General features: G+C 44.5%; 1 protein-coding gene and 1 long non-coding RNA gene across 3 annotated transcripts in view; both read right to left on the minus strand.

Moving 5' to 3' along the window:
- Positions 1 to 4,075: 4,075 nt before the first annotated feature.
- LOC125363803 lies at positions 4,076 to 4,875 on the minus strand. Its single transcript, XR_007213351.1, has 2 exons — positions 4,549 to 4,875; positions 4,076 to 4,310 (listed from the first exon to the last, which is right to left on the minus strand). It is a non-coding gene; the product is annotated as an uncharacterized LOC125363803 (long non-coding RNA).
- Positions 4,876 to 16,032: 11,157 nt separating this feature from the next.
- LOC125363802 (monocarboxylate transporter 1) overlaps positions 16,033 to 25,940 on the minus strand; it is a 28,804-nt gene continuing 18,896 nt past the window's right edge. For both annotated transcript variants that reach the window (XM_048363069.1, XM_048363070.1), the window contains exons 3-5: positions 24,144 to 24,287; positions 19,901 to 20,767; positions 16,033 to 17,208 (exon numbers count right to left, since the gene is read on the minus strand). In XM_048363069.1, the coding sequence (XP_048219026.1) occupies positions 16,934 to 17,208; positions 19,901 to 20,767; positions 24,144 to 24,287 (1,286 nt within the window). In that variant the 3' untranslated portion in view covers positions 16,033 to 16,933. The remainder of the gene's footprint in view (positions 17,209 to 19,900; positions 20,768 to 24,143; positions 24,288 to 25,940) is intronic.

Consider the following 25,940-nt stretch of genomic DNA (forward strand, 5'->3'; position numbering starts at 1 on the left):
GGGAACCCGAAAAATGCAGGACTTGCTCCGACACTCCAATGTGAAAATTAGACAAGGAGATCAACTTATTGAAGATATTGTTAAAAATTTCAAGGCCTGTCAGCTTGCCAATGCCCCCAATCAACAGATTACTAAAGGAGCTCGCCTCTGTGGGAATAGGCCAGGTGTGTATTGGGAAGTAGATTTCACAGAAATTACAAATATTTGCTAGTTTTTGTAGACACCTTTTCAGGATGGGTTGAAGCCTATCCAACAAAGCATGAGACTGTGGATGTAGTGGCTAAGAAGATCCTGGAAGAAATCCTACCCAGGTATGGCTTCCCATCCACCACTGGGTCGGACAATGGACCGGCCTTCGTCTCAAAAATAAGTCAGGGAGTAGCCACTGCACTGGGGACGGATTGGAAATTGCATTGTGCTTATAGACCCCAGAGTTCAGGACAGGTAGAGAGAATGAATCGGACTCTAAAAGAAACCTTAACTAAACTGGCCTTAGAGACTGGCGCAGACTGGGTGTCACTCCTTCTGCTTAGAGTAAGAAATTCTCCCTATCAGCTTGGCTTTACTCCTTTTGAAATAATGTACGGGTACCCCCCGCCCATTATCTCTAGCCTTCAGACTGAATTGCTTGCTGATTTGGATGATGCTGAATTTTTGTGTAAACTCAATTATTTGCAGATCGTGCACAAGAATATGTGACCCCAACTTAAGGCATTATATGATTCTGCTTCTGTCCCTACCCCCCATTTATTCAGAGCAGGGGACTGAAATCCTTAGAACCACAGTAGAAGGAACCCGCCACTTGGGTTCATTGCTTCCACGCCAGGCCGGCTGACATCTTTGCCCTGGATGACAACTACTGTGGTGGAAACATGGGAGGTCTCCAAGCACCCGACTCAGCCGCTTCACCTTCGCCTCAAGAAAAGAAAGTTAAACTGAACATTGTTATAACTTTCTTTTTGCCGTCTTTCCTTACTACCCTGGCTAGTGTTGATGTTATTTTGGCAGCTCACTCCAAAGGGAGGTGACTCCCTTATTTTAGGTAGTTTTGGGCTTGCTCAGGAATACGGGTATAGCCACCCGACCCTTAGAGCACAGCTGAGAAGTTTATGTATTATTTTGTTGCTTACATTTGGATACTAAATACTATACAGCTAATGGTAAGTCTGTATAGCTGAAAGTTAATTTTCAGTTTGCAGTAATCCTGCAGTCCCTTGGTAAGGTTATAGGTTCCTGGCTAGGTAAGGTCAACGCCCCTGAGTCAGCCTGAAGAAGTTACAGAAGATGGATGATCTTCACCCATCAGCCCCCCTTTAAAACTGAGGGACCAGAGTTATTTTCGGATACTACTTTGGGCCCTACTGGCCCATGCCTTACCTCTATATCATCCCCTAGACATGCAAGCCATTGGAATGGACAGAATGGAGCCATGATTGGCGCCCAAGGTACCAAAAAGAAAAAGGGGGAAATGAGGTGCCAGACTTTGAAGTTAGGCTCCACTTTACCACGTGAACCCCACTTTACCACGCGAACCTGAGATAAGCAGGCCCTGTGAGCAAACCCAGGACAAGCCCATTAGGGCCCAGTCGGTCTAGAACTCTAACCACTGGGAATGCTTAACTCTGACCACCCCTAGAATAGAACCCTGAGCCAATCAGATTTGTACCTGTATCCTAATCTTGCTTGCTTGAACACCTGATTGTTGTAACTATTCTTTGCCTTTATAAGCCCTGTGTAATCACAGCTCGAGGCTCCCTCCTAACCTCCGCTGTGTCAGTGGGTAGGACAAGGCCCGAGTTGCAGCTCGCTTAAATAAAGCCTTGCCTTGCTTTTGCATTTCGGAACGTCTGAGTCTCGGTGGTCTTCTTGGTGGTGGTTTCGCGACTTGGCACAACAGTATGTATCTTGAGGTGAAGACACACAACCTCACACACATTTCTTGCTCTTTTCTGCCTCGTTTGGTTCATTTCTTGTTCTCTCCTGCAAGGCCCGCGTCAGCCCTCCTGGGATGGTGGTCCTGGGCCTCCCCAACTCTCCCACCCTGGACAGAGCTGGACGACCCCCGGCCAGCACAGCCCTGGGGTGCCCAGGCCTTGAGGACAGCTCTTGTTTCTTTTTTGTTTCTATATCTATCAATTTGTTTTCTCTTCTGTGGTCCATGGCTGTAGGCTACAGACTTGTCTTGTTCTCTGGGGCACCTCCCAGGTCAGACATGGAGGGCACGCAGCAAGAAAGGCAGGAAGGAGGACTGAAGCCCCGTTTCCTCCAGGTGCTGCCTGGCGGGCACTGGGCACAAGCCAGCAGGAATCACACTGCGCACGGTCAGACTCCGGCCCAGGAGCGCCGAGGCCACCCTGGCCCCGAGCCTCGAGGCAGAGAGCAACAATCCCAATGTCCCAGGCCACTCCCGAGGGGCCGGTGCAGCCCCTCCCCTCACACCGAGTGTGGCAAACAGGGTGACAGGGCAGCCTTGCCACTGCTCCGGGTCCCTCTGACAAGCAAGGTCACACAGATGGGCGATCTTGCTTACCAATGTATGCCGTGTCCTCACCAGCCCTGGGAGCAGAGAGGCCAGGCCTCTCCTTGGACCACAGCCACCTGGGTGTAACCTGGGCCTGGGCAGTGCCTGCGGCAGCCGGGGCTCCTCCCTCCCTTCCCAGCCCAGCTCCTCTGGAAGCTCCGTCCGGCCTCCTATCAAGTCACCCAGCTTGCCACCTGAGCGTGGCTGATAGGTCCTCTGGTAAACAACCTGGAGACCTCACCCTCCATCTACTCAAGACCCGTGGGACATCGGACACTGGGTCCTACGGAGGAAGACAGCTCCACAGGTTCTAAGGCAGGGGCTGGCACAGTGCAGACAGGTCCCATGCAGGGGTCCCTGGTATCTGAACCTTCTGGAGACCCAGGGAGAAGCCACAGCTAGGCTGACCCAGATGGGATGCCTGGGGCAAAAAGATAGCAAGAGGGGCAACACCTTGTGTCCTCAAAAGGCATGAAATGGCCTTGAAAGGCAAAGCTACGGGATAGCACCGAGGCCATGAGTTCAGCTACACATATAATCCCCCCCCCCAAAAAAAAACCCTACAAAAAAGGAACTGGGGGGTGGAGGGTCTCAAGTGATAAGCACTCGCCTAGCAAGCATGAGGCCCTGGGTTCAATCTCCAGTAGGTATTGCTAGAAAGAAAAGGGGAGGGGAGGGGAGGGCATGGGAGGGACCTCCAAGTTCAGTTTCCGCCAAGTAATAACTCAGGTGGGGCTGGTGGGCTGGGGTATCTGACAAGGCTCTCAGTGGCTACTTCTCAAGTGCTGGCAGTGCCAGTGAGGCAGTCCCGTGTGTGACCTGCCCTCCTTTCTCTGTCCTTATCAATTGCCTTACTTTCTTTTTTCCTTTTAATTATTGATAAGTCATTTCAAAGTCCCCTCCGAGGGTCCCAAAAGGGGAATTTCTGGAAGAAAGATTAAGTGTTGGAATGTCCTTAAGTTTTCCTGGTACTGGCTACAGATTGCCACAGATGCAAGAGGCCCGGTGATTTCTCAATGCAAGGGCGGAGGGCCTGGCTTCTCTACAAAAGTACTGTAACAGGGCTCCGTGCTGCGTGCCTGTAGCCCCGGCAGAGAGGCTGGGGTAGCAGGATTACTTGAGGACAGCCTGTGCAATAGAACAAAACTCAGTATCTTAAGTAAAATGTTTCTTTTCCACTGGGCTTTTAGAAGTCTGGTGTGTGTGTGTGTGTGTGTGTGTGTGTGTGTGTGTGCGCTGAGGCTTGAAGTCAGTGTGTGTCTGGTGTGTGTGTGTGTGTGTGTGTGTGTGTGTGTGTGTGTGCTGGGGCTTGAAGTCAGTGTGTCAAGCTCTTGCTTGGCTTTCTTAGTCAACGTTGGCATTCAACCACTTGAGCCACAACTCTACTTTTGGCTGCTCATTAATTGGAGTCTCATGGGCTTTACTACTAGGGCTCAAAATCAGATTCGAAATTGTCTTTTTCTTGACCTTGAATTAACTTTAGGATTCCTCCAGAGAGGGACTTTGAGCTAAAAAATACATCCTGTTTTATCTCCCCACCCCCTCTTCCTTCTCCCTTTTTTCCATTTTCTTGTTGGCTGGTTGGTTTTTTCCTTGGTCTTGGAATTTAACCCAGGGCTTCCTGCTTTAGCTACTAAACAAATGCTCCACCGAGCTACCCCTCACCCAGCCCAGTCCTCACTTTCGGAGTGGTATTAAAATAATCAGGCTTGTTTTAAAAGTTGATTTATATGGGAGTAATGTCTTATAATAAATGATGCTAAACCTCTAAGTTATATTTGTTGTAAAACTCCTGATATAGGGCTGGGAATATGGCCTAGTGGCAAGAGTGCTTGCCTTGTATACCTGAAGCCCTGGGTTCAATTCCCCAGCACCACATATATAGAAAATGGCCAGAAGGGGCGCTGTGGCTCAGTGGCTGAGTGCTAGCCTTGAGCAAAAAGAAGCCAGGGACAGTGCTCAGGCCCTGAGTCCAAGCCCCAGGACTGGCCAAAAAACAAACAAACAAACAAACAAGCAAAAAAAACTCCTGATATAATATTGAGTCATACTTTTTCCTGGTTATTACATTGAAATATTGTATGCCAAAGAAATAATAAAATTACTTGTTGATTGCATTATAATCAACTCCTATCAGATTTTTTCCCCCCTTTTTTGAAACAAGGTCTTGATATGTAGCCTACTACCTCCCACTCCCGCAGCCTCTGGAATGCTGGCATTAGAGCCTGTACTCCCATGCCTAGCTTATGAATTTACACTTTCTTTTAATTTTTGTTTTCAAATTTAAGGGAGCATTTTCCTTTTATGCTTAAGCTATCTCAGGAATTTGGCTTTTTATTTTCTTTTCGTGTGTGTGTGTGTGTGTGTGTGTGTGTGTGTGTGTGTGCGCGTGTGCACCAGTACTGGGTCTTGAACTCAGAGCTCGGTGCTGTCCCTGAGCTTTTTCACTAAAGGCTGCTGGCATTCTACCACTTGAATCACAGCTCTATTTTTGCCTTTTCGCTTTTTTCTTTTGGCCAGTCCTGGGCTGGGCCTTGGACTCAGGGCCTGAGCACTGCCCCTGGCTTCTTTTTTTGGTCAAGGCTAGCACTCTGCCACTTGAGCCACAGCGCCACTTCTGGCCATTTTCTATATATGTGGTGCTGAGGATTGAACCCAGGGCTTCACGTATACAAGGCAAGCACTCTTGCCACTAGGCCATATTCCCAGCCCCTTCGCTTGTCAATTGGAGTTAAGAGTCTCAGACTTTCCTGCCCAGGCTAGCTTTGAGCCTCAACCCTCAGGTCTCAGCCTCCTGAATAGCTAGGATTACAGGTGTGGGCCACCTGGGTCCTGACATTTTTTTAAGCCAAGTCTGACAGAAGTTGTGGGTGATGTAGGGACCTGTAACTTGCCAGTTCTTTGGAGTGGGCATTAGGTAGCTATCTGTGGGAACTGAGGAACAGAGATTGCTGGCGGTGGGGGTGGGGGGTAGGGAGAGTGGTTGACTTTCAACCACAGAAATCTGTGTTGAATGTGAGAGAAAAATATGCTGCTTTTCCTATACCACAGCCCACAGGCCCATGAGCTCTCCATCTTCCCACTATTTCTTATGTACTGGGGAGGTTTGGCTTATGGACTTTGAGGGCCTGCTCACCCTGTGTTGCAACTATTTCCTTTTATTGCTCCCAACTGAACACTTCTGGAGTAGAAAGGCCACCCCAGGGCCTGGCACAGAGCTTGCCAGCCACAGAAACTTTTCTCAGGGAGAAATGCAATCTCATCAGTCAGGAGCCAATGGCTCACACACCTGTGATCCAATCTGCTCGGGAGGCTGAGACCTGAGGATCACAGTTCAAAGCCAGCCCAGGCAGGAAAGTTTGTGAGACTCCTTTCCTTATCGCCAATAAGCCATCAAAAAGCCTGAAGTGGAGCCGTGGCTTAAGTGGTATTGCACCAGCCATGATTGAGAAAGCCAAGGGACACTGCCAAGCCTTGAGTTCAAACCCCAGTATCAAAACAGCCCTACCTTTCTCTACTTAAATGTTACCTCCTACTGAAGTTTCTTCAAAATCAGAAGCCATCTCAAGCCTCTGCCATGTTCTTCCTTCTCATCTAATGTGGAAGGCACTCAGAAGCAGACGTTACCATGCAGTGTGGTGCTAGGAAGGGTGGGGCTGCTGCGGAGGAGGGAAGGGTCTCCAGGAACAGGTTCCCAGGTAGGGAGACAGGAAAGTGTGGGATAGTCTAGAACAGGCCCTGAACTTAGGAACTGAGCTATCCTGTCAGGGTAGAAATCAGGGCAGGGGCTGAGGACTGAATGGGGAAGGTCTCACAGGCTGGGAAGTTTGGACTTTATCCTCAAATTATAATTTCAAGCCAAAGAATGTCATGATTAGACATGGATTTTATGTTACCTGTATTGATTTTGTTTGAAGCTATAAAAGTTGCATAAGGCTATGGCGGAGGAGGGGGAGCCAGTCCTGGGACTTGAGCTCAAGAGCCTGCCTGCTGTCCTTGAGCCTTTTCGCCCAAGGCTGGCCCTCTCCCACTTGAGCCACAGCTCCACCTACGGCTTTTTTGTGTGTGATTGACGATAAAGTCTCACTGACTTTCCTGCCCAGGCTGGCTTTGAACCACAATCCTCATCTGAGTAGCTAGGATTACAGCATGAGCCACTGGCGCCCAGCTCGAAGATCAGTTTTTTTGGTTACAAAGCTGAGAGAGTTGCACTTTTAGAGAAATGTTTAGGGAGTAGTCTTGAATGTAGGGTATCAGACTAGCAACTGTGAGGACTTAAGTTCAAATTCACCACAATAGGAACGCAGGGAGGGAGGGAAGGAGGAAGGGACTGATCCATCATTTCTGGCTATAGTGTTGAGGCAGGATTGAAAGTAGGTAACAGGCTTAGTCACTGAATGACATAACCCGTGTATCCACCAGCTCAGCATGAATAAAGGCAACAGGTAACAGCTGCCATTCCCTCTGTTTCTTGCTTTCTAAAACTTATAAAGAGGGCTGGGAATATGGCCTAGTGGCAAGAGAGCTTGCCTCGTATACATGAAGCCCTGGGTTCGATTCTCCAGCACCACATATCTAGAAAACGGCCAGAAGTGGCGCTGTGGCTCAAGTGGCAGAGTGCTAGCCTTGAGCAAAAAGAAGCCAGGGACAGTGCTCAGGCCCTGAGTCCAAGGTCTAGGACTGGCAAAAAATAAATAAATAAATAAAACTTATGAAGAAACCAAGTGGACAGTGAGAAGAAGTCAGGGAGGCTACCAGAAACCAAGTCCACTGCAAGGGAAAGGAGGGATGGAGAGGAGCGAGTGGTTGAATCCACAGGAATTGGCAAGTGATAGCCCGGGGTAAGAAAGGTCAGAAGATACACAGATGTCCCCAACATGCCTAGCTCAGGAACTGGCCCAGGCTAGTTTACTGATTCTTGGCAACTGAGAAACAAGATGGCACTAGAAATTGAAAAGGGGAAGAGTTTTCTGAAGTCCCTCCAGTTTTCATTTGAAAAAGCATATGAATAAGCAAACACCAAAGGCACTCACGCTCTTTTGCTTTTTGCCAGTCCCCGGGCTTGGACTCAGGGCCTGAGCATTGTCCCTGGCCTCTTTTGCTCAAGGCTAGCACTCTGACACTTGAGCCACAGCGCCACTTCTGGCCTTTTCTGTGTATGTGGTGCTGGGGAATGGAACCCAGGGCTTCACGCATGCAAGGCAAGCACTCTACCACTAAGCCACATTCCCAGCCCACTCAAGCTCTTTTCTTCCTACTTTTAGGGTGGTTTAAGTCTTTTGACTTAAAAAGCCAGGCATTATCTTACATCTGAAATCCAAGCTACTCAGGAGGCTTAGATCAGAGATTTGAAGCCAGCCTGGACAGGAAAGTCTGTGAGACTCTTATAAAAGTTGAGAGTGGAGCTGTGGCTCAAGAGGCACAGCACCAGCCTTGAGAACAAAAGCTCAGGCCCCGAGTTCAAGCCCCATAATTGGCCCTCCCCCAAAAAAAATTAAAGAAGGAAAGAAAAATCAGAGAACACCAGCCATGGAGTTCTTGGTCATTATGCAGATTGTGAGCATAACAGGTGACTTGTAATCTCAGTCCAGATCCCCTTCTGATCCTCTTAATACTTCTAGCCACTTGCAGAAATGCCAAGCTTTAATTTTTCAATCAGTAAAGCATATTAGGAAAGGAAATCCACAAAGTGAAGAAAATCACATTATGAATTTCACAGCCAAGGAAAAGGATCATAAATTAGATGGCAAATTTGTTGGGGATAGACTTTCTTAGGGACTCTTTTCAGTGACTGGCTTGTTATTATTCCTCTTGGAGATCACCCACAATTTGGCATCTTTCATTCCTATCTATTCCCAAAGCTTTGATCCAAACCAACCTTCAGCTCTGTAGCAGCTAAAGCTCTTTATTCTGAGCGCTTCTGACAAGTGGGAAGGCCTATGAAACTTTGAATGATAGGCCCTAGGATTTTGCATGGGTCAGAGGGTAGAATTTATTGGAGATGCCTTGTAAACTGATTGGCTATGGGATTGCCAGCTGTTCTGTTCTTGGTGACTTAACTGACTTGCTCCACTGCATCTTAGAATATTCAAGCAGATTCACATTGTTAAAACTGCTATGCTGGGGCTGAGGATATGGCCTAGTGGCAAGAGTGCCTGCCTCATATACATGAGGCCCTGGGTTCGATTCCCCAGCACCACATATACAGAAAATGGCCAGAAGCGGCGCTGTGGCTCAAGTGGCAGAGTGCTAGCCTTGAGCAAAAAGAAGCCAGGGACAGTGCTCAGGCCGAGTCCAAGCCCCAAAAAAACAAAACAAAAAAACCTGCTATGCCCTCAACAGGATGTTGGTCCTTCTATGCTCTCCCACAAGGTTGGGATAGGTTGTGTCCTATGCCATCCCTCCCAGTTGGGTTTCTAGTGTCTGCCACTGCAGATGTTAGGAACTGCATATCAATCATTCCTGTTAAATCCCTTCCACTCAACAGAGTGGCACACAAAAAGTACTGTGTAGCTGACATGAAGCAGACCATTGTTCATCTCCACCTTAATGTATGATTTACAAAGAATAGCTGGAGGCCAATGCTGGTTGTGCACACCTGGATCTTGGTTCTTGAGAATAGTCTGCCCAATTAATCAGCAAAAAAGCTGAACTGAAGGCATGAGTCAAGAAGAAGCCAGCTGTGAGTAGGAAAAGCTGAAGTATGAAAGTAGCACGCACCACACACACACACACACACACACACACACACACACACACACACAAAAACACACATACATGAGAAAAAAATAAAAACTAGAATGTAAAAATGAAAAGGCAGAATGGAAGATGTGACGCTCTTTAGTTCTCCAGTGCCTGGGAGACGGGTGCGGTGGTACATGTGTGCATGCACTTCTAGAATTCAAGAAGCCGAAGCAAGATAATCATAAACTCCAGGCCAGCCTGAGCCATACAGATATTTGAACCTGGACTCAAAGGGGAAAAAAAAGTAAATCCCCTGCCCCTTCTTGTTTCATGGTGCCTGCGTGTGAACCCTGGAGCTAGCGCACTGAGCCCCGACTCAGCCTCACGCTCATCTCAGGCAGACCTGCTTCTCCAACCACAACCTGGGAGCTGCATGCGCACTGGCCCTCTGGCTTCCAGAGTTAACCATTCACCCACAGCGGACACGCTGAGAGAGGGAACCACAGGAACGCGGTCTCCAAGTCCCCTGGCGGCAGGAAGGAAGTGCTGCCCAGGTGGCCTGCGGTCCCATGAACCCGGACTCAGTGCCAGGAGGATGACTCAACTCCACAGTGCTCACGCTCCATCCCACCTTCCAGGTACCCCTGCAACTCTTGGAGCACAAAACAAAACAAAAACTAATTATGGGTTTCATTTTCTCTCACATTAAATGTATTATTTTTTTTTCACTCGTAATCCAGTTGTATGTGGAGAACACTTAAATTTTCTTTGACTTAGGGACATAGTTCAATGCTAAGCGTTCTAGCATGTTCAGGATGTCACACTGCTAAATAAGTCTGAAACTATCACAGTAAGAAAAGGAAACATTTAGTAAGAAAAAGTCACTTTGCAGCTGGGCCCTGGTGGCGCGTGCCTTTAATCTTAGCAGTTTAGCAGGATGAGATCTGAGGATCAACATTAAGAGTCTGGACAGAAAGTCTGAGAGATTCACAAGCAAAATGTTGGACTGGAGGTGTGGCTCAAGCAGTAGTGCCAGCCATGAGTGAGAAGTCAATCAAGAGAAAAGAGTTCAAGCCCATTAGCAGCACACACACACACACACACACACACACACACACACAGTTACTTGGCTCAGGGTATGTGAACTAAAGGTAGAGTATGTTTGAGCTCCTGAGTTAAATGTGCAGGAACACACAGAAGTCACATCTCCTCACTCAGAACATGTTAGCTGGTACTGCCCTTTACTTAACACTGCCATTGACATCACAAGGACTTAATAACTATCATTTAAACTTACTAACACACACTTAAAGAAACTGGTAAATTCCAAGATAAATAAACTTCCTTGAATTCTAAAATTTGGAAAACTTTAGGGAAGAAAATGTTTCATTGTACTTGATACGCATCTGAAAACTGCTCAACACAAAAACTTACTCCTTCCTTACCCAACTGGTAGTTTTGTCATTTACATCATGTCACTGATATAGCAGAGAAGTATTTTAAAAAATGATTGTCCAATGTTTTAATTGCCATTTAAGGATACTGCTAAAGACAGGGAATTTTAGCCTGAATTAATTACTGATTGTATTTCTTCTTAAAAATGGAAGTATGGGGGTAAGGTTCAGCCTCTTGAGTAGGGCATCTTTTTTTCCCCATGGAGTAAGTGTACAGTTGAGAACCAGGGCTTTGGGACTCAAGTCTACATCATTCAAGGAGCAGACATACATGTTTTAGCCAAGTGCTAAGCTGCTGGTTTCATCTATTCAAGTACAAAAGGCTAAAATTTATATATGTAATAAACATTTCTGAGGATCATTGTTTGAAGCCAGCTGGGCAGAAAAGTCCCTGAGACTCAAGAGTGGACAGTCCTAAGTACAGGCCCCAGTACAGGCATTAAAAAATTGATCATTCTGCCAGGAATTAGTGGCTCATGCCTGTAATCCTGGCTACTCAGGAGGCTAAGACCTGAGGATCATGGTTCAAAGCCATCCTAAGCAGAAAAGCTTGTGAGACTCTTATCTCCAATATCTTACTTAGAAAGAGCCAGAAGTGGTGTTGTGGCTCTAGTGGTAGAGTGCTAGCCTTGAGCACAAAGAGGCTCAGGGACAGCATGAAGGTTCTGAGTTCAAGCCCTAGGACTGGAAAAATTTTTTTTTAGCTAATAGTCTTTCAGAGTCACTGTAGGTAGGCTAGGTAGGAGTGGTGACACATTCCTGTAATCAGTTATGTGGGAGGTAAGCCACAGGCAAGATGCCAAGACCCTCTCTAAAAAATACAGCAAAAGGGCTGAGGGTATGGCTCAAGTGGTAGAGCCCCCTGCATAGCAAACTCCAGGCCCTGAATCCAATCTCCCATGCAAATACTATCTTGTGAGAACTGGGGGAGGGAGCCTAGTGTGACCCCACACATTTTTCTTTTATGTTTTTGGATGGCAAGATATCAAGCTCTTGCTTAACTAACACGGCAGCCACACATCACTAGCCTTCACTACAACGCTAAGGGTGGGAATTATTAACAATTATCATTATCTAATTATTAACGATGCTCAGGGCAGCAAAGGAATGTGAGATCACTCACACACAGGTCCACTTGAACCCACGCAGCTCATCTGCTCCATGAACCAGCAGCTGTGATTTTGCTAGCGATGGCCGAATTATTTAGGCCAGTCAGGGTATGAACCAGCACAAAGTCAATGCTCTTCACCCTGAGAGAAACTTGCAAGCCGCCTGGCACCAGTGGCTCACACCTGTAATCCTAGCTACGCAGGAGACTGAGATCTGAGGATCACTATTCAAAAATCTGTGAGACTGATCGCCTGTGAACCAGCAAAAAGCCAGAACTGGAGCTGTAACTCAAGTGGTAGAGCACTTGAGTGGAAAACAAAGAAACAAATCCCTCTGAGACAGTGCCCAGGACCTGAGTTCAAATTCTAGGACCACCCCCTCCCCATTGCCCCCCTACCCCAAGATACTTTCAACTGGATGGTGGTGGCTGACGCCTACAATCCCAGCTACTCAGGAGACAAAAATCTTAAGTTTCACAGCTCAAAGCTTGCCTAGGAGACAAATCCAAAAGCCTCTCATCTCCAAATAAACAACAACAAAAGGACTGAAGTGGAGATATGGCTCAATGGAAGAGCACCAGCCTTGAGTGCAAAAGCCAACTCAAAGTCTGAGTTCAAGTCTTAATACATGTGCACACCACACACGTATGTACCACATACACATGTATACACACACACACACACACACACACACTCTCAGACTCTCACCATAGTTTCTAAGTGCTCAGAGGTAAATGTATTGGCCAGGCATGAATGCATTTCAGGAGTGAGGTACTCAGAACCCTCCCTCTCATCTCCACTGGCTGAGATGCTCTGAAACCCTGAAGCAGCTTGGCCTGATCGTGCACATCTGAGCAAGCCAGGCAAGCTGGAGTTGTTATTTCCAGGCAAGGGCTGAGTGATCGTAGTCAAGTCTATCATTAACTTCTTTCTTCATATCTTCTGGGCAAGTGTCTGGGCTTGATTATTAAAGGAAGTAATGTTGCAAGTGTGTGGTGGCGGGGGAGGGGCTACATTTGCACTGATGATTAAGTTCGTTACACTTCATGCCATCTGCTAGGCAAGACAAAACACAGATACTAAGGTTTTTCACACATACATACATCTAATACCCAAGTTCAATACAACTCAATAAATCAATTCATATAAAAATCATTAGCCATTTCTCTCCTCTCCCTTTCCCTTATTACTTTCGTGTGTGTGCGCCAGCCAATCCTGGGGCTTGAACTCAGAACCTGGCGCTGCCTCTGAGCCTTTTGCCCAATACTAACACTTTACCACTGGAGCCACAGCTCCACTTGTGGCTTTTTGCTGGTTAATTGGAGATGAGTCTCATGAACTTTCCTACCTGGTCTGGCTTCAAACAATGGTCCTCAGATCTCAGCCTTCTGAGTAACTAGGATTTATAGGCACGAGCCACCAATGTCCAGCCATTTTGTTCCTGATATATACAGCCATGATACAAATCACTAAACTTAGACAAGAATCCAAAGGATTACACAGTATGACTAAAAATAAAAACTAAAATTTACTATCCTTTCCTGAATAATTAATGTACTTGGCTAATTAAGATAACCTAAATTTTAATAGATCTGACTATAACATGGTCTGATTTACAAGAATCTTTCATAGTTCAACCTTATTGGTTTCTTTAAATAATTTTCCCATTATGACCTGGGAGCCTGTTTCAGAGTGTACTAAGTAGTCTCCTACCACAGACACCTACCTAGCTGAGGGCATGGGTCAGCAAAAAGGAAAGTAGGTCTGCATGCATACCTCTCTTCCCAAAGCTGCCACTAAAACCGTGTGAGCGGAAACAGAACTTCAAGTAAATAAACTCAGAGATAACCAGAAAAGATCAAAAAGCCCACTGCTTCTAAAATTAATTTATAACTCAAATGATTAGCCAATCAGGAACAAGGAAGAGAAGGCAGAGAGCTGCTATGTTGACTTTTTGTGCTGGCTGGTACTGAAACTGAGCTTGGTTTAAAAATCCTTAGGGCTGAAGGTGTGTAGTTCAGTGATAAGAGTGTCCTTAGTTCAATACCCAGCACCAAAGCCAAAATAATCTCTTAATACAATAATCTCTTAATAAAAAATTTAGTTCTGGCAGCACAATGGTGGCTCAAATCTACAATCCTGGCTACTCAGGAGGCCAAGATCTGCAAAGCCAGCCCAGGAAGAAAAGCCTGTGAAACCCTTTATTCCAACGAGCCACCCAAAAGCCAGAAGTGGAGATGTGGCCGAGTAGTAGAAAACCCAAGCCTTGGGCTTGCCTCCTACACATGAAGCTCTTGGTTCAATTCCCTAGTGCCACATATATGGAAAACAGCCAGAAGGGGCGCTGTGGCTCAGGTGGCAGAGTGCTAGCCTTGAGCGGGAAGAAGCCAGGGAAGGTGCTCAGGCCCTGAGTCCAAGGCCCAGGACTGACCAAAAGAAAAAAAACCCAAGCCAAAGTGTGAAGCCCTAAATCCGTGTCCCTGCTCCCCACCAAAACAACAAAACACCCATCAGTTCCAGAGCTGGGGAAATTTATAATCCCAGCACTTGGGAAGCAGCTAAGACAAGGATTGCTAGTTCAAGGCCAATCTAGATAAAATAGCAAGACCTGTCTCAAGTTTACTTCCCAGGGGAAAAGCAAAGGAAGGGTGACATTGTCCAAAAAAAGAAATATACTCATTACCTGACTTATGGCATGGCAACTTCTCTGTACAACACCTCAATAATAATAAAATTATATGAATAAAAAATTTACTTCCAGCTTTCAGCCTTCTGAGGACTGTGATTCATGAATTTGTACCTCAAAACCTGGGATTCCTTAGCTGAGCCAGTATGGTTGGGACAGGCTCTGTGACTGAGCAAAAATAAGCCTTATTCGGAGGGAAGGTTTTGGGATTTGAACTCAAGGCCTCATTCTTTCTAGGTATACATGCTCTTGCCTTATTTGTCTTTATTATTGCAGTTCCATTACTTACATTCTCTTGCTAGTGGTAATCTTTTTTTTTTTTTTTTTTGCCAGTCTTGAGGCTTGAACTCAGGGCCTCAACACTGTCCCCGGCTTCCTTTTGCTCAAGGCTTCTCTTTACCACTTGAGCCACAGTGCCACTTCTGGCCTTTTCTGTTGATGTGATGATAAGGAATTGAACCCAGGTCTTCATGAATGCTACTAGGCAAGCACTCTACCGCTAAGCCACATTCCCAGCCCAGTAATCTTCATTTTTATAGAAGGAAAGATCTGTACACAAAGGTTACACAAGAGCTCGATGGGGTCAGGCCTGCAGTTCTCTGTGCAGGCTTCTCCCTGCCGGCTTCTCCTGCATCTGCGGCTGAGACCATAACGGGAACTGGTCCTGGTATCTTCTCGTCCCTGTTCTGGGTCCCTCGGGCACCCTTGCTTGTCTTAAAGCAAGGTGAAAGGAGAAAAATCAACACCAAAGTCATAAAGAAAAGCCTCAAGCGTATCAACTGAACTGTGTTTAGCAGCTTGATAATAAAAATGAAGGCACACAATATTTTCTTTAAAAAAAACTGGAAAAGTATTTTCTAAAAATAAAATGTTTTATTTGGAAGATCAGTCTCTTACAAAGTTTTAAATCTATTATTTGACCCTGTCAATTACAGTGGTATTTTAAACACATTGCATATAATTCATTGACATCTGTACCATTCTGCCTCAATTTAGAAGGTATCAGGTTAAAAAATATTTACAGCTTGATTCTGGTCCATTCTCCCACCTTTTCTTATACTAAATCCATTTTCCTGTATTCCAGGTAAATGATAAGTATATGTCTGATAATTACTAAGCATTACATGTTTATTTTTTAACCCTTTAAGGAAAAGGGGGTGAGGAAGAGGAACTTTGTATAGAAAGGCAGTACACTTAGCAACTTTCCTTCCAATTTTACTTTTATTGGTTTGCCTAAGGCCAAATTTTTCTGGCCCCCTAAATTCGGGGGAAAAAAGCATTAAAAAAAAAAACCCACACCACACACATCAGTTCACACAGAATATATTGCCTGCAGCTCTAAGCTTGAAGCAAAGGTAAATGGAACCACCAAAAGTCAAGAGGAAAAGTTCTAGGGGTGTGGAGGAGTATGGTGGGGATTCCCAGAGGGCTGGCTGTGACTCAGTTGTAGAACACTTGCTTAGCTCTGGGTTCAATCCCCAGCACCACTAAAAAACCAAAATCACACACACACACACACACACACACTCTCTCTCTCTCTCTCTCTCTCTCTCTCTCTCTCTCTCTCTCTCTCTCTCCAGTAGTTTCAGAATATAATGAGGGTTTTGGAAAATCCTAAGCTGAATTTCAGCTGTTTGAAATATGTCTACATTAAATATAACATGTGTACTAGCTTTTACAATGAGAAAAATAATACCAAGTGATTTCAAATAAGACAATAATTGGCAACCACTCAAAATGTCTTGGGAACAGTGAAGCAAAAGTAGTAACTTAAACACTGACCTAACATTTGGCTTCTAATAAAGCATCTCAAGAAAGGTACCCAAGAGGTTCATAAATATGAAGTGGCTAGAGCAGCCAACATATTGAGCTTTTTTGCTTAAAATTTCCTAAGTATATAACTAGCAGGCACATACATTAGGCAACTACTGATGCTAGAAAAAGCTTAGCATTTTTAAAAGCCAATATTTTTTAAACCAATATTTCTATTCATGTATGTTCCAGTAACAATATCTGACAACATATCACACATGACAAATCAAGATGAAATTTAAGTTGCCTCAATTAGTTCTTATTTTACCTTTGAAGGGGGGCATTTAAAATATAGACGAATTCAGCAGAATGATTTAAAAAGTTAAGGCTCTCTAAAGAGATCTAAAGACTAAAACTTAAGGCACATATTACAATCTTCATGACTCTATTAAGATTAAAACGAAAAACAAACTAAGAAAGGAAAAAGAAAAACAAAGAAGCCTGACTTTTCCCACAGCTGTACCAAACCCTTCCTCACCAGAGCACATGACCTTTTAAATCCAGGCACTGGTAAGGAATAGAACAAAAGCCCACCAACACCACCTGCGATGTGATGTGTACATCAGGTGTCTGCTATCTGTGTTGAGCACCACTGGGATAGGCCAGCAGAATATTGTCTCATGTCTTGGGTCATGACTGCTCCTTCCATGCGCAGCCCATGGATCGATCAGACGGGACTCTCCTCCTCTGTGGGGTCTCCTGTGCTTTTCTTCTGGGGAGACTGTGCTGCTTTCGTGACTTCTTTTGGCTTCTCCTCGACATTTACATTGGTCTCCTCCTCTTTGCTTTCCTTTTTCTGCTTGTCCTGTGCTTTCTGTTCTTTTGACATAAGTTGGTAATTGATGCCCATGCCAATGAAGAGATAAACTCCGGCAATGATTAAGATGATGCCGCATGCCCAGTATGTGTACTTGTAATTTCCATATATGTCATTGAGACGACCTAGAGACATAAAGAGCATAGCTTTGCCTGTGGAAGTGAACAAGGGTACCCTTTCCCAAATAACAATGAAGGAACCCCAAAGAAGGATGGCTACTCAAATTAGTATCAAAGTGAATATTTAAAACTACCTTCTGAGTACATATTCTCACCAACTTTGGATAGCCTTGAGCTCTATTTTCAGCAACTTAAGAAAACAAAACAAACAAACAAAAAACAATCTTCCAGGGTGCTGGTAGCTCATGACTGTAATCCTAGCTACTCAGGAGGCTGAGATCTGAGGAATGCGGTTTGAAGCCCAAGCAGGAAACTCTTTTTTTTTTTTTTTGCCAGTCCTGGGCCTTGGACTCAGGGCCTGAGCACTGTCCCTGGTTTCCTTTTGCTCAAGACTAGCACTCTGCCACTTGAGCCACAGCACCACTTCTGGCCGTTTTCTGTATATGTGGTGCTGGGGAATCGAACCCAGGGCCTCATGTATATGAGGCGAGCTCTCTTGCCACTAGGCCATATCCCCAGCCCCCCAAGCAGGAAACTCTTATCTCCAATTAAACAGCCAGAAGTGGAGCTGGCAGAACACTAGCTAGCATTGAGAAGTTCAGAGACAGTGAGTGCCCAGGCCCTGAGTTCAAGTGTCAGGATTGGCATAGGGAAAAGGGGAGGGGAGAGGAAGCAGCTCTGGGGAAATCTGAATTAGGAAAGACTTGGAGATCACCTGCAATCAACTCTCAATACCTAACATTAAAACTTATACTCAAAAGAGGCTTAGTTGGAAGTCTTGTCCAAAGCCACTGAAGTGTTCCAGCTATCCAAGGCTAATACTCTTTCCACTAGCATTTCACCGCGTTCCAATGAGTGCTTGCCCTGTGCTTGGAACAGCCAGTTTCCCACCATTCTAAGCCCTTAATCTCTCTCACAGCACACAGCTTGTATTGGTTTCTGTAAGAACTGAAGGACAGAGACATAAAGTGACTGGTCCAAGGTCACAAAGCTTGTAAATGAACTAGCTTAGAAGTCTGGCTTCAGGGCATAACCCCAGTGCTAAAGTGAAATGAAGTCATCCTTCTCTTAAAGTCTTCTTGAGGCTATCACTAATGAAACCTATTTAACTTACAGGTACACGTTTTCCTTTGTTTTTCTTTGCCATGGAAGCTTTGTTTCATATGTTTATTAGATCTCATCTTCCTAGTATCTACAGGAATGCACTGGGAAAGACTACTCTTCACTCCATTACCAGTGTTCATGGGAGCCATATGTCTCCTGACTCAGTGCTTGCTGAATCTCTGCTGTCCACTGGCTCTGAGGATAAGGTAAGCTGTCCTACTCCAGCGGAGAAGAGCAGACCACCCACAAGTTCTGAACACGCCTGGGATAAGGCTGGGATGTGCAGCTGAGTGCTGTGGGAGGATGGGGATCGTCTGGATAGAAGGGCTGGCAAGAAGCTCCAGGCTAAGAGGAAATGCAAAGGTACAGTGGAGGAGGCGTGCTGCACGCGGTGGGAAGGGAAGGTGCTGGAGTAGTGGTAGGAAATGAGGCTGCAGAGGCAGGTGGGGGCCAGGCTCTGTAGAGCCCAGACAGTCACACAAGGAATTTGATGACTACTCTGAGAACAACGAGGAGCAGCTGCAGAGGTGTAAGTCACTGAAACCGCAGGAGCCACACTACTACTGTTCAGAACAGCCTGCATAGCAATCAAGTCTGAGGAAGGGTGGTAGTGTGACGAAGAGGAGCGCGGACAGGGCGGGGAGACGCACCAGAGCGCGCTGGGAGGACAGCAAGATCAGCTACAGACCTGATCTCTATAATGGACATTTACTCTCCACATAAAATTACTTTTTCAGTATGTTATTTGCGGGGCTATTCGTTATTTTTTCTTTTACTTAGGAGAGGGTCTCACTATGTCGTCAAGTGTCTTCCTGCCTGAGCCTACTGGAATTACAAACGTGCACCACCGTGACCAGCCTTTTGATGTAAAAGTAATATTTAATAACCTTACAGGATAGGCTTCATATAATATATTCATTTATAAACTGTGCAATCTTAGCCAAATTATTTCAATCTTTGAAGCCTCTAAGTCTTCACTTATAAAATTCGGGTTAACTTAGTCCTACCCCAGAGCAGGACACACTGTGGGCTTACATTGCCACCACTATTACAGCTAATACAAAACTTATCTCCACTATTAAATTCTTCACCAGTACCATAAAGGTGAAGTAATCTTTCTACAAAATTCAATCTCAGCCTCCTCACTCAGCTTGCTCTGGTTCAAACTAACCCTGCTCTGCAAATTGAGGAGTCACGTTGTGTCATGCATTGTGCAGCAGCAAATTATAAAAACGAGGAACTTGCAAGCTGGGTGCTGGAGACTCATGGCTGTAATCCTACTCAGAAAGCTGAGATTGAGAATTATGGTTCAAAGTCAGCCAGACAGTCCATGAGACTTAATCTCCAATTAAACAAAAAGCCAGAAGAGGAGCTGTGACTCAAGTGGCAGAGCACTAGTCCTAAGCAAATGCAAATGGACAGTGCCCAGGCCCTGAGCTAAAGCCCCAGGACAGGCACACACACAACACCACAAAACAAAAAAAGAAACAAAAACAGCAATAAGAGACTTGTTCTTCCCACCAACCATTCTGTTACTATGCTATTGGGTCCTCCGGTTTTATAACAATGATAGAAACTAGGAATCATACTGTACCTAAAAGCGGTGGTCCCAGGAGCACAGGGCAGCATTCCACGATGGTCACCAAGCCCACAGCGCTGGAGAACCTCTGGGGTCCAACGAGGTCCATCAGTGTTTCAAACAGTACGGAGCTGAGCCACCCAAAGGCAAAGCCAAAGAATCCCGCATAGATACAGAACCCAAGGTAGCTGTCAGATAAAGGTGCTAACAAGTGACACACTCCATTGGCAACAACAGAAGCAGCGAAGAAATACTGGACTCGAGGTCTTATCCATTTTGTATTGGCCACAAGTCCCATGGAAGGCCTGGCTACCATGTCAACAAAAGCCAGGATGGAAAGAAGGAAGGCTGACTTCTCACTGGAATAATGCTGACTCTTCCCATAATTACTAAGAAATACCAAAGGTGTAAAGAGTCCAAAAAACATGACCACGTTTCCAGAAAGATAGAGCAAAAAGCCTCTGTGAGTGAACAGGGACAAGTCCAAGAATTTATTAATTATTTGGAAGAAGGATCGTTTTTCCTGTTTGGGGTTTCCTCCTATAAGATCTGTATGTGCATCACCTGCACCTATTTTTGCACCAGATTTTCCAACTTCCTGAAGAGATTCTTTGGACTTAACTTTCTCTGCCTCCACTGGCTTAGGCCCTATGGGTCGCATTAAGGATCCAGCTACGCAGCAGTTCAGGAGAAGGCTCCCAAGAATTAGGAAGCTTCCTCTCCAGCCAAAGATACCAAAGAAAGCCTGATTGAGAGGGGCCAAGGTGGAGAGGAACACAGGGCTGCCTGCCATAGCCAGTCCATTGGCCAATGGTCGCTTCTTGTAGAAATATTTGCCAATCATAGTCAAAGCTGGATTCAAGTTGAAGGCAAGCCCAAGTCCTAGGGAAGAGGGAAAAACAAATTTCTTAACCAAAACAAAAAATTCTCACTATTAATTTAACACACTGTTTATAGATATGTGGGTCCTAACACAGCCTACACAGGTTCAAAGGTCAATGTTACAGCAAAGTATCATCACTGACTCATGAACCACCCCCACCTGTGATGGTTGTTAATACTTGAAACAGGTAAACAGCACTGCTGAGATTTGTAAAGCACTTAACAGCATGCCAGTGTGCAGGGACCTCACTAGAAATATTTTTGTTGTCATTATTTCAAGGCAACTTTCAAATAACAAAATGTTTTAACAGGGGCTGGGAATATGGCCTAGTGGCAGGAGTGCTTGCCTCATGTACATGAAACCCTGGGTTCGATTCCCCAGCACCACATATCTAGAAAACGGCCAGAAGTGGCGCTGTGGCTCAAGTGGCAGAGTGCTAGCCTTGAGCAAAAAGGAAGCCAGGGACAATGCTCAGGCCCTGAGTCCAAGCCCCAGGAATGGCAAAACAAAACAAAAAACAAAACAAAACAAAACAAAAAACAAAAAACATTTTGTTGTTGTTTTGTTTTTTTGGCCAGTCCTGGGCTTGGACTGAGGGCCTGAGCATTGTCCCTGGCTTCCTTTTTGCTCAAGGCTAGCACTCTGCCACTTGAGCCACAGCGCCTCTTCTGGCCGTTTTCTAGATATGTGGTGCTGGGGAATCGAACCCAGGGCTTCATGTATACGAGGCAAGCTCTCTTGCCACTAGGCCATATTCCCAGCCCAACAAAATGTTTTAACAATGCAACATTGCTAAGTAGATAACTTACCAGTTAAGTAGACATTTAACAAATATATGTAAACAAACAGATTTGCAACAAACTGACCCATTTCACCAAACTATTATTATTATTTTTATTTTTTTGGCCAGTCTTGGGGCTTGGACTCAGGGCCTGAGCACTGTCCCTGGCTTCTTTTTGCTCAAGGCTAGCACTCTGCCACTTGAGCCACAGCGCCCCTTCTGGCCATTTTCTGTATATGTGGTGCTGGGGAATCGAACCCAGGGCCTCATGTATACGAGGCAAGCTCTCTTGCCACTAGGCCATATCCCCAGCCCCACCAAACTATTATTTATCAGGCTCAAATTGTGAAATTTTTCTGAGGTCAGAGAATTAAAAAACAAATGTTAAATTTGGGTCAAGTTAAGACCCAAAATTGTCAAGATGTCAGGTCTTCCCAAATGAATGAATTAATTTAATCCACTTCTACTGAAAATGTCAGTGATTTCTATGAAGTAAAGTGACTTTCAAACATGCGAGTTTCTGAAGTTTTGATGGTAGATGGAATGATGGGACCAACCACATCAGATATTTAAACAGCTTTATAAAAGCTGTTATTACAACAGTGTGGCCTTGCCTCAGGGATGGGTAAAAATGGCCAGGGAATGCAAGAACAGCTGAGAACGTATACAACTATTAAGATATACACAATTATTTAAGATAAGATACAATAGCATTCTAGATTAAAGGAAAAAAGTTAATTTAATTACTCCATAAATAGTGTAAGTAATAAATATACAAAAACGCTTCTTAGATGTTCTTTCTGACCACTGCTTGAAAATGCATTTATCCAGCAAGGTGGCACATGTACATGTCTTTAATTCTAGAGCTCAGGAAGTTGAGGAAGAAGTATGGCCAGATCAAGGCCAGCCTGTGCTACATACTGAGACTACCGATAACAGCAAAAACTATTTACCTTCCCAATATTCAAAGAGCAATTTTTTTAAAGTAGATGTTATTGGTCATCCGTTCAGTTGGCAATGATTAAACAACAAAACTCAACCTCTTTTGTTGGCAAGGATATCCTCCCATATATTACAAGAGGAGTAACAAATGAATACCACTTTTTTTGGAGGACAACTTAGTATCACTTATTTAAACATCCACACACAAGAAGCTGGTACCAGGGGCTCATGCCTGTAATCCTTGCTACTCAAGAAGGCTGAGATCTGAGGACTGCAGTGCAAAGCCAGCCCAGGTAGCAAAGTCTTATGAGACTCTTACCTCCAATTAAACGACACCCCCCCCCCCAAAAAAAGTAGAACTGTGAATTGAAGTGGTAGAGGACTAGTCTTGAGCACAAAGCTCAGTGACAGTGCTTGTGCTTAGGCTCTGAGTTCAAGCCCCAAGACTGTCACAAAGCAACAACAAATTAAAAAATAAAACATAAAAGCTAAGGGATGTAGCTCAGAGTTACAGGGCTTTCCAAGTTAAGACCCTGGGCTGTGTTCCATTCCAAGCACAAACCAAAAGGAAACAAAAACATAGTAGTTCCCTTTAAGAAACCTAAGTAGCCAACAATTATCAGAGATTAATCAAATGAAATTATTGTATCAATGAACATAACATCTGTTATGCATCAGAATATTCAATGACATGGAAAGATGTACATAATCCATTAATTCTAAAATGGTAGCATACATCAGAATGTAAACAGTGGTATTCTTGAGACTATGAAACAATGAGTTATCTTCAGTCATTTTACTCATCAGCTGTCCACCACCTTTATTTGGTGACTAAAAACAAAGAGCAGGAGTCAAGCGCTAGTGGCTCACATGTGTAATCCTAGCTACTCAGGAGGCTGAGATCTGAGGATTACAGTTCAAAGCCAGCCGGGGCAGGAAAGTCCATGAGACTCTTATCTCTAATAAACTACTCAGTAAAAGCTGGAAGTGGCCCTGGCCCTATGGCTCAAGTGGTATAGGGCTAGCCTTGAGCAAAAGAAGCTCTGGGGCAGTGCCTAGGCCCAGAGCTCAAGCTCCAAAACCAATTAAAAACAAGGAGCAGAGAGGATTATCAATAATATCCTTTGTTCCTCAAAAGTTTTAATGAGAAGAGGTAAAATCCTGTGTTTTGTTTAATATACTGTTCTATTCCTACTTTTATTCTTGGGAGGAAAAGGTAAGAAGAAAGAAGATAACCAATGACCACCCTTCAACAAGCTGCTGCACAAAATTTGTCTACCAGCACTGTCTAAGGTGGGGGAAGAGAAGAGGAGGGAGGGGAGGGGAGGGGAAAGGGAAGGGAAGAGGAACATGGCACCTGAGGGAGGTGTTGGGTTTTGAACTTGGGTAGGAGCCACATCCCCTGCCAATGTCTATTCTTCAGACAAAGGATACAATCAACTTTTCTTTCAACTTATTAAACAATAAAATGCTATTTACTATATGAGAGTCATTTCCTTCGAAGTTTGCCTTTCTAGTAGTTCTGTTTGACAACAGCTCTTCAAATGATTGTTATATCATTCTGTAAGGAAAATCCCTGAAAGCTTAATGCAGGTGAATCCAAACAGACAGCAATAAAGTGAATGCGTCAATATGAATCAGTAACAACTCACCTCCAATAACTCCAATACACAAGTAAAGCTCTTGTACAGTGTTACAGAAAGAAGCAGCAATCAAGCCACAACCCGACAAGCAGCCACCAGCAATCATGACTGGGCGGCTGCCATATTTATTCACCAGGACACTGCTGACAGGACCTAGGAGAGAGTGAACAATTTAGCAACATAAAGGAACCTTAATAAAAAGGAAATAGCAAAAACGTGGAGTTTTTTTTGGTGGGTTGTAGCACTTGAACTCAGGGCCTGGGTGCTGTCCCTGAGCTCTTTTGCTCAAGGCTAGCACTCTACCACTTTGAGCCACAGTACCCACTTAGGGTTTTCTGTGGTTAAATGGAGATATGTGTCCCATAGTTTCTTGCCCGAGCTGGCTTTGCACTTTGATCCTCAGATCTCAGCATCTTAAGTAGCTTGGGTCACTGGCATGAGACACCAGCACCCAGCAAAAGGTTTTCCAAAAACACTGCTTTATGTACAGTTAATTGTGGTGTTTCAACCTTAAACGTACATGCTCTAAATCTACAAATACTGAACAGAATATTATATTCTCTTTTAAGGTAAGACAACATGGCAACAGGATATTCACAGGGCATTTCACCTATCTAATATTCCAATTCTCTACCAAAGTCTCCCAAGTAGCTGGGATTATAGGTATAAACCAACATATTTGTCTGTTTTAGTTTCTGGACAGATGTACAGCTAAAATTAAATGTATGAATACTTTTTAATAAGAATTACTGTGAAAAAAAAAAACGCTTGCAAAAGGTTAGGTCAGATAATAGTCAATACAAATTTGGGTCTAACTTAAGGATAGGAAATGAAATATTAGGTTATCCAAGGAACCAGATTAAATTTCCTCAGCTAGATGCAAACCTGCAATAGAACAAAACCAACAATAGTACCTAGAGCCAGGAAAAGATTTTATACATTTTATAGATCAATTTTCTGCTACAAAAACTGCTTAGGTAAAGTGTTCTACAATGGAGCTATGTCCCTAGGTCTGTAATAAAACTCTAACATAAACAATATCGATCCTTATGTGGTCTTTAAGCATGCTCATTTAGTGTCTGTGCCACTGTGTGAAATGTGTCTCTCTCTAACCTTCTCATGGTTTGTTTTTTGTTTGTTTTTTTTTTTGGGGGGGCCAGTCCTGGGGCTTGGACTCAGGGCCTGAGCACTGTCCCTGGCTTCTTTTTTGCTCAAGGCTAGCACTCTGCCACTTGAGCCACAGCGCCACTTCTGGCCATTTTCTGTATATGTGGTGCTGGGGAATCGAACCCAGGGCCTCATGTATGAGGCAGGCACTCTTGCCACTAGGCCATATCCCCAGCCCCCTTCTCATGGTTTTGACAGATTACTTGTCTTAGATGCAAGAAAAAAAAAAAAACTAATATATTTGGCTGGTTGTAAAATGAGTTACAGTAAATGTATTTCACTCATTCATATTTATAAAAATGTTTCACAGCTTATGGATATGATCTTGTAGAAATGATACTTTGTAATCAAATCTGCCTGCTTGGGTAAGGCAGATGATCACAAATTTGTCAAGGTTCGCTGCTTGAGGAAAAATATACAAGGAAAAATGGATGGTTGAATTTGGCAAGTCACAAACCTAGTAAAAGCTATGTTCACTTCCAACTTATTTTCCACCAGTACACATACTTCATATTTTTAGAACCAAGTTATAAAGCACAAGACATTCCTCTTGCATTACCACTACACATTCTGGCCTTCCTCTATTTCTATACCTACCTCCCTACAACAAAGTAAGTCTATCCTTTAAAACATACAAAA

This window comes from Perognathus longimembris, chromosome 15 (genome assembly GCF_023159225.1).
Source record: "Perognathus longimembris pacificus isolate PPM17 chromosome 15, ASM2315922v1, whole genome shotgun sequence".
Classification (NCBI taxonomy): Eukaryota; Metazoa; Chordata; class Mammalia; order Rodentia; family Heteromyidae; genus Perognathus; species Perognathus longimembris.